Raw genomic sequence first — 8,547 nt, 5'->3', positions numbered from 1 at the left:
TTACCTGCATTGTTATCAATCTTTAATTTAATATTGTTTTTTGTATCAGTATGCTGCTGCTGGAGTATGTGAATTTCCCCTTGGGATTAATAAAGTATCTATCTCTATCTATCTCTATATACACACACACAGGAGACAGTGAAGCAAAACTACTTTTACAAATAATTTAGGTAAAACACAGTTTATTTGTTGCTGAAGCATCCAACAGATTTCGAGAATAATATGGTACCTAAGAGTTAGAAAGGGTAAAAAAAGCCAGCACTAACAAATAATTGATCTCTCATTGCTGAGGAATCACTAAAAAATTACTTGCTCTCCTGGCAAATGTACATCTGAGACAGCTTTACCTCAGTTATACTTATGATGCTGGGTATTTTAAGCAGCAGTTCTGCCTTCCCTCATCTAAATGGACAGCTGCTATTCTAGTTGCACTTACCTGTGAATGAGCTATCTACCTGAGTACACCTACATTTGGCAACATAAGCAAACAAAAGCATAAAGTGATTGAAAATGACTAAGTCTGTAGCATGTGATAATAGTTCTCACAGTTAGTAATGGCTTCTATGTACAGTATAGTATTCATCCATGTTAAAACTAGTTTAGTTTGTCAGTGTGGAAAAAACACAGGATAACTGACTGAATTCAGTTCTGAACAAAAGGAATATGGGTGTTTTATGTGCTATTTCATATCTGTGACTTTGCAACAACCCAACAATGCTGTTACCCAAGACCAGCCTGTATATTTTTTCTCCTGACATCAAGAATAGTAATTAAATAAAGACTACAAAGTATGTCAAATTAAAATTCACCGTTTCATGCATATTATTGCATTTTCCTTATAAATAAAATAAATGGGAATTTGGCTCATGGCAGCACTTACATTAATTTTCTCTATTTGTAGGTTGCAGAAAGAACAGTTTTCATCAAAGGACCAGTCATTTACTTCATTTGGTTCACAGTCTGGAAAAAAAACAAAAAAAAAAAATTTTTTTTTTTTGGGTCTAGAGCCATCATCTTCTTTCTAGCTTTTTCTCCTATGCAGTTTCCACCTAAATCTCTGTTTAAAAGTTACAATAAATCAATTTGCTTTGTCTGCTAGGTATTACTAGCCTTTCGTAAACCAAAATTTCTTGCTGAGCCACAACATAGAAAAATGCACTTGCATAACCATCAAGTAATACAATCTTAAAGTAATATATACACTAGAATAGAATATACAAGATTTTTTTTGTTATTTAAGTATTTTCAGTAATATTTGAGACTTTTCTCTGCATCAAGAAATAGTAATTCATAAATGTCTAATAAATGTAAAAATCATGCCTCTGTGCTTTCTTAAAGGACAAAAAAACAGCTAATTTATTGAGATTAGTGTTATTTAGCTGTCACTGATTATGAATCTGGTTGAAGCAAAAACCTGGGCCCCCAGGACTGACTTTGAGAACCCCTGCATTAATCTATCTATGCTATCAAAATCACAAAAATGCTAGATATTCTGTTACCTAAAGTGTTATCAGTTCTGATCAGCCTGTTACCATTAGAACACAAGCCACTCACTGAACCATGAACCAGCTGACAGCCTGATTCCAAGTATTGCTCTAGTATCAGCAGGAATTCTGACGGGGACATTATCTGTACATTAATTGCATTAATCTGTTGATTTTTTTCTGAAGCATCCAACAGATTTTGATAATAATATGGTACCTGAGAGTTAGAAAGGGTAAAGAATGCCAGCACTAATAAATAATTGATCTCTCAACAGAGACATGTAATAATAAACAAGAAAGATTGTCCCACTTACCCATATGGATGAAGTTGGTCAAATAACTTCAAATAATTTTAAATCTTCTTGCTTTAAAACTTAGGCTTTTTTCTTCTAGTATTTTACACAACACAGAATGTGTTTCTTAAATATCTTTAAAATTGTATGTAATACTGTTCTCTTTAGAAATTAATGTTAAAGGTCATGCTTAACAATAGTACCCACTGTATTTGCAATATGTACTTGAATTATTTTGTATACAATTAAAATTAATTTAAAAAAAAAAACAAAACAAAAAAAACAGACACATGATTGTTCATCTTTGTCAAACAGACAAAAACCAGACATTTAACGAGATGAAGTAATCATTTCAACATATTGAAACCTCCTAACAGTTGGCAGAGGTTTACCTTATTTAATTAAGAACATAGATCAATTTCTGTTAAATTCTAAGTTATAAACCATTCACAAGGTCAACTTTGATTACCAACATTATGTTCCCTGCATCACCCATTGGGTGACCGGCACTTTGCACGTGGCTTGTAGTTGTTTCTGTGGCACTGTGAATCTGCGGTTGCCTTGGTAACAGACAAGCAACGCAACCTCACCTAATGACTACACACCAATAGCACTTACATCTCATATCATTAAGATCTTTGAGAGTCTGTTCCTGGACTTTATTAGTCCTCTTGTGATAGACCACCAGGACCCACTGTAGTTAGCCCATCGGACAAAGACTGGAGTAGAGGATGCAATTATCTATTTGGTCCACAAGACTTATTCTCAGGCAGTTGGCAGCACTATGAGAATGATGTCTTGATTTCTCCAACACCTTTAAATACCATCCAGCCATCTTGGTAAGGGGTAAACTCTGGGATATGCAGGTGGATTAGCCTATGGCATCTTGGATTATGTATTGTCAGACAGACAATAGTTTGTGAGACTCAAGGACTGTGTTTCTGATATGGATGTGAGCGACACTGGAGCATCACAATGATCAGTCCTATCTCCTTTTCTTTTCACACTGTACTCCTCAGACTATAAATATATCACCAGGTCATGTTAAACGCAGAAATTTTCAGATGATTCTGCACTTGTGGGATGTATTGATAAAGGTGATGAGATAGATCTCCTTTTCTTTTCACACTGCACTCCTCAGACTATAAATATATCACCAGGTCATGTCAAACGCAGAAATTTTCAGATGATTCTGCACTTGTGGGATGTATTGATAAAGGTGATGAGATAGATCTCCTTTTCTTTTCACACTGCACTCCTCAGACTATAAATATATCACCAGGTCATGTCAAACGCAGAAATTTTCAGATGATTCTGCACTTGTGGGATGTATTGATAAAGGTGATGAGATAGATCTCCTTTTCTTTTCACACTGCACTCCTCAGACTATAAATATATCACCAGGTCATGTCAAACGCAGAAATTTTCAGATGATTCTGCACTTGTGGGATGTATTGATAAAGGTGATGAGATAGAGTATAGGTGGAAAAGTTTGCTTCTTGGTGCAAAGAGAACTGTCTGCATCATAACATTTTATTTAAAAGAGTGGGCCTATGTACCTTAATGCAGCAGAGTTACTTCTCTGGTTCAGGCAGATGAAATGCCAATATTTTATTAACTGATTCACGATTCATGCTTCATGCACAAAGTATAAAGGTTGTAAACTATCATCAAATACCATTAAAACTATAGATCCGTATCACTGTGTGAACCAATATCAGTATAGGCAACATACTGCACAGCACTCCCGTTTGCTGTAGGGACCCTTTGAAGTTTCATGCGGCTTGATTTATTTATTTATTTATTTTTTTAATTTTAAGTAAACATATTAAACCGCATTGCTTCTGGGTTTAATACAACAAGAGCACAGTAGACTAGTGAAATTTCATATACAGCTTCTTGCAAACTGGTAGCAGCCAATAACAGCATTAATATAATGGCCATGTCATTTCAAGTACTGGCAAAAATGCGCCAGTGCCAGCATTAGGAACCACTGGTCTAAAGAGTTCATATTAAGTAGTAGCAGTAGCAGTACTTTAGCTGGATTTAGGTCTGATGATGCTAATCCTTTGGCTCTTCTCCCATTCAGACAGAAAACATGGGAATTTTATACTTTGAATGCTTGCAAGAAAGATATACAAAACCAACAGCGCTAATTTTAGTTTTATCAAGACAATTTTCAAAGTTCTTTTAAATGCACATAATGAACAACTGGTATTGAAGCATATTTATTACACTTAACATACATTAAATTTGTTTAGCAGTCACTTTTTATCTAAAGCAACTTACAAACGAAGTCAGCATAATAAAGTAAAAATCAGTCTAGGGGATTGTTTCAGAGAAAAATTATTATTGTTAAAAAGAAGTACTCCTGTTAGGCTCATTTTGAATGAGCCAATAAATAGCCTACGTTCTCCTGCATTATAATCTACCAGGATTCTGCTCAAAGCCAATTACATTAGTGCAGTAAAACGAGGACCAATCTTTCTTGAAATATGCTGCAAACTGTGCTTCTCTATTTCATTACCAAGAGAAAGCCGTGTCTGGATGTAATAAGTTAACTATTAAATGGGATCCCAATAGCTTTGCAGCATCTTTGGGAAGATTTAGAATACTTACTGAAATCATAAACTTCATCCCGAATGAATGGCTGTGGCTCGCTGCTTGTACATGTTGGGACAAATTCTTGATCGTCACCTGAAGTATTTTCTCCTTCTGAAATCATTAGGATAAACTATTTTTTTTAATTCAGTGGGAACAGAAATAACTGACTATGATGGGTTCTCTTGGAATACCCAAATCAAGCGCCTTCTTCTTAGGTCTTTATCCATTATCTTAGTTCCTCAACACAAATAGAGCAGACACTGCAAGGGTGAGCTCACTGCTTGCTCTGGTAAGCAAGTTTTATTCCAAAATACATGTAATAATCTTGTATTCACAAAATCTCTCTATGGTTTTTACTACAAAGTTTCCACAAAAGTAGCAAAAAAACATCAGGACATTTCACACAACCTCTAGAGGCCATAATATGTATTAACTTTACAAAAAACTCTCCACTGAACATTTACAAGTGTACTGAACAATTGTCACAGTCATAGTGAGAGTGTTTATTGTGGTTTTGTGCATGCATGTAAAGTTGAGTGTCACAGTTAAGGCAGAATCCTGGTTTCTATAAAACCCCTGTATATATGCATGAGAACACTTATGGAATTCTTCCTTGGCAAAATGCTTGAATGTTATTAAAAAGGTGCTTAAAAAAAATTACACAATATCAACAGCCACCATGAATCTGAAAACAAGCATAGAATCTGTCTCCCTCAAACAGTTTGTGGAATGTTATTCGAGGTAAATTAATTACATTACCAATTTAAAGAAGTTAAATAGTTAATTTTAAAATGTAATGTGTTACAAACAGCATGTCACTTTTGTATTACTTCTTTTGTATGAAAAACTGCTCACTTGACTTACCAGCATTTATTCCTAAGCCCATATACCTGTATGAACTTCACGAAATTGACAGAAACACAGTCAAATGTGATCATTTTCTTGTTTTATAAACATGTTTAATCTGTAATGTGCTGTGTAACTTATAACATCCACCCAATTTTTATATCTCCAATCGTAGCCCCTGAAGATTAGCAACATAAAGGCCACTGCACCACCAGATTACACTCTTTCAATATATTTATAGCAAATAACTGAATTAAAACCAGTGCTATTCCCATTAACAAAAACAAAAATGCAAAAACTTGAAAAACTAAGGTGTTCTAAAACTTGAAACCAGTAACGTAACAAAATTTAGGGATAATACCCCTCTACAATAGCACACCAAAATACCCCAAAACTTCAAAAACGCCTTGCCTGATTTGACAGAAACTTGGGACATTACAGAAAAAAGATAATTAGCCAGCATGTGTTTTATTTTTTTTTAATATTTGTCAGCAATAAAGCTGTAACAGTATTCTTAGGGCCAGTTTATACTTCACACACTCATAATGAATATGAGCACACATCATGGCTGCCACACAGTCCCTACATTCAATTGATGTGTCCTCTAAGCACGTCCTCGGAAATAAATGAGATGCAAGTGCGAGTATTAACTACCAACATGTGACTTTGCAGATCATACGTGATCAATGTGCATGATTCAGTGTCTGATGAATGGCTTCATGCTGGTGAAGCAAATTATCAGAAATAAAAACTGATATACAAATGCATTCATGGTGCTTTTCTTCATCTATTTCTCGCATAGGCAATATAAGTGTCATATTTTCCCCATCGTAATGATGCAATACATTTTAAAGATCTCACATACCATCTTCTGTGCCGTCTTTTTTCTTCTTTTTTTTTGCACCTTCGTAACAGCATCAGAATGTATGGAAATGAGTATTCGAGCCACAGAGAAAAAAAAAAAAAATTAGGGACACCATTAAGAAAATAAAAAGGTCTATTTCATGATTAAAGTGGAAATTTCAACTTTAATCTCGTTTTTTATTTTGTCATTTAAATAGAATGCTGTAAACGTCATCTTAAAAACAACCCAGTTGTTAATCGCTACATGCTTCTGGGGCTTCCTCCTGTGCGGACAGCAGCAGCAGGCAGAGATTGCCACACAACACATTAAATTTATGATATTCTAGTTCTTCGCACATTTAGAGTCCTTAGATTTATAATTAATAGCACTTTCAAGATGAAATGTGTTAAAGCATGTATGATACATTTTACAGATAAATCATTAACTTTATAAATAATTAATACAGTTAATAATTACACATGCGAGGGCGGCATGGAGGTGGAGTAGTAGTGCTGCTGCCTTGCAGGGACTTGCATCTCCTTGTATTCCCTGCCTGGAGTTTGCATGTTTTGTTGGTGGGTTTCCACAATGTGCTCTGGTTTCCTTCAAAGGACATGCAGGTTTGGGGATGTGGTAATGCTAAAATGAAACGTGTGTGTGTGTGTGTGTGCTCGTATTCACCTTGTGATGAGCTGATGCTCTGTCCAGGGATGGTTTCTATCTCATGCCTGCTGCATGCTGGAATGGGCATGTCCGTAGATTGATGGATATAATCATTAAACATCCATCCTTTTCAGAAATATTGTGGCAATGTGCCCTTTGAATTTAATGGATTTTCAGGCAATTCACAACACAGCGAAAGCCGAAAGTTGCTTTCTCACTGTCAAGATATTTTGCACTACCAACCAGTGGAATCCTCCAGATTTACATAAAGTATGAATGCAAGTATAAACCATACACTGCTCGAGTAGCAGAAGCGTCTAAAGATGCACACGTCACGTTTAGTATAAACCCAGCCTTAGGCAGCAAATCCCTTTTGATCTAAATCCTCTTAAGCTAAAGATTATAGGAAAAAGTATTATAAATCTGACTGAAATTACCACTTTACAGGATGTGCTATAGGGTGAAACTGTACTTATATCGAAAATTCTCATTATTCCTACTAATTACCTGTTTGAATTTAAAAGAATACAGTTTCCCCTCTAATTGTGTTTTGCAAAGACGATCAACAAAATCGAAGTCACTAGCAAAAGCAAGAACTGATCTATGGCAAGTAGGGATGGGAATCGAAAACCGGTTCTTGTTGAGAACCGGTTCCCACTGTTTCAATTCCTTGGAATTGTTTGCCATTTTTGCAAACGATTCCCCTATCGATTCCAGTCGCCTCGAATGACGTCACCGCGTTGCGTAGCGTCATTTACCCAGCAGGAAACATGGAGCCTAAGTGGCACAAATGCTCAAAAGTTTGGTTATACTTTATGAGAAAGGATGACAACAGGGCAACTTGCAATACTTGCAAAGTAGATATTTCATCAAAGGGAGGAAACACTACGAGTATGCAAAAGCATTTGCACACAAAACACGCGATAACCTTAAATGAATGTTGTGTTTTTGATCCGCTCCGGACTAGTGAATCTCAACCCAGCACCAGCGGTAACGTTTGCACGTCCTCTCCCGTTAATACGGCAGGTAACTAATCAACTAACATTGCATATTATGTTAGCACGATTTGCCTTATTGCAAAACCTGCTATTACTGTGCATTGCATTTAGATGACCATGACGAGAGAGACAGACAGAGTCTGGCTGTCTCAGATGCTGGCAGTTCTCGCTGCAGTCTACCGGTAGCTTCTCCTTTCACAGAGGTGGGGAAAAGTAAAATGACACAGGCCAGGATAGACGAATGTCACCGCAGTTTGTGGTAAAAGGCTTGCACCCATTTGCCACAGTAGATGCCCCCGATTTTCGGTAAGTGAATGTGTTTAATTGTAGGCTAAGTCAGAGAATGTCAAATTTGCGTGTTCTCCTCTTACCGGATGTTTCATCCGTTTCCATTTCTGAGCTGAAACGTGTTGAAGGCAGCCGTCACTGCAGATGGATGGGCAAGTTTTAGTCAAGATCATTACCTCACAGTAACGCTGCATTATGTCAGGAATGGCCAGGCTCAAGAAAAAGTCCTCAAAACCAAACCAGTGTACCACGCACAGACAGGGACAGCTGTAGCAGAGAAAACTGATGAGATCTTGGAGGAGTATGGTATCAAAGACAAGGTTGTGGCAGCCACTGTTGATAATGCGGCCAACATGGATGTAGCTGTCAAAATAGTTGATGGTTGCAGAATTGCACTGTGCACAGTTCCATTGGACTTGAGTTGATTGTATTTGTTGCTGGCTGATGTAGTTTTATTTTTGAGTGCTCAGCTCATATATACTTTTAAAAAGGAGAGTGTAAATGTTACTGGACATTCTTGTGTAATT

General features: G+C 36.5%; 1 protein-coding gene across 6 annotated transcripts in view; it reads right to left on the bottom strand.

Annotated features, from left to right (window-relative positions):
- Positions 1 to 8,547, bottom strand: part of lcorl (ligand dependent nuclear receptor corepressor-like) — a 215,095-nt gene that overhangs the window by 127,492 nt on the left and 79,056 nt on the right. For all 6 annotated transcript variants that reach the window (XM_028801767.2, XM_028801764.2, XM_028801771.2 and 3 more), the window contains one exon: positions 881 to 960. In XM_028801767.2, coding sequence (XP_028657600.1) covers positions 881 to 960 — 80 coding nt within the window. The remainder of the gene's footprint in view (positions 1 to 880; positions 961 to 8,547) is intronic.

This window comes from Erpetoichthys calabaricus, chromosome 5, assembly GCF_900747795.2.
Source record: "Erpetoichthys calabaricus chromosome 5, fErpCal1.3, whole genome shotgun sequence".
Classification (NCBI taxonomy): domain Eukaryota; kingdom Metazoa; phylum Chordata; class Cladistia; order Polypteriformes; family Polypteridae; genus Erpetoichthys; species Erpetoichthys calabaricus.
This window is presented reverse-complemented; position numbering and strand designations above follow the sequence as displayed.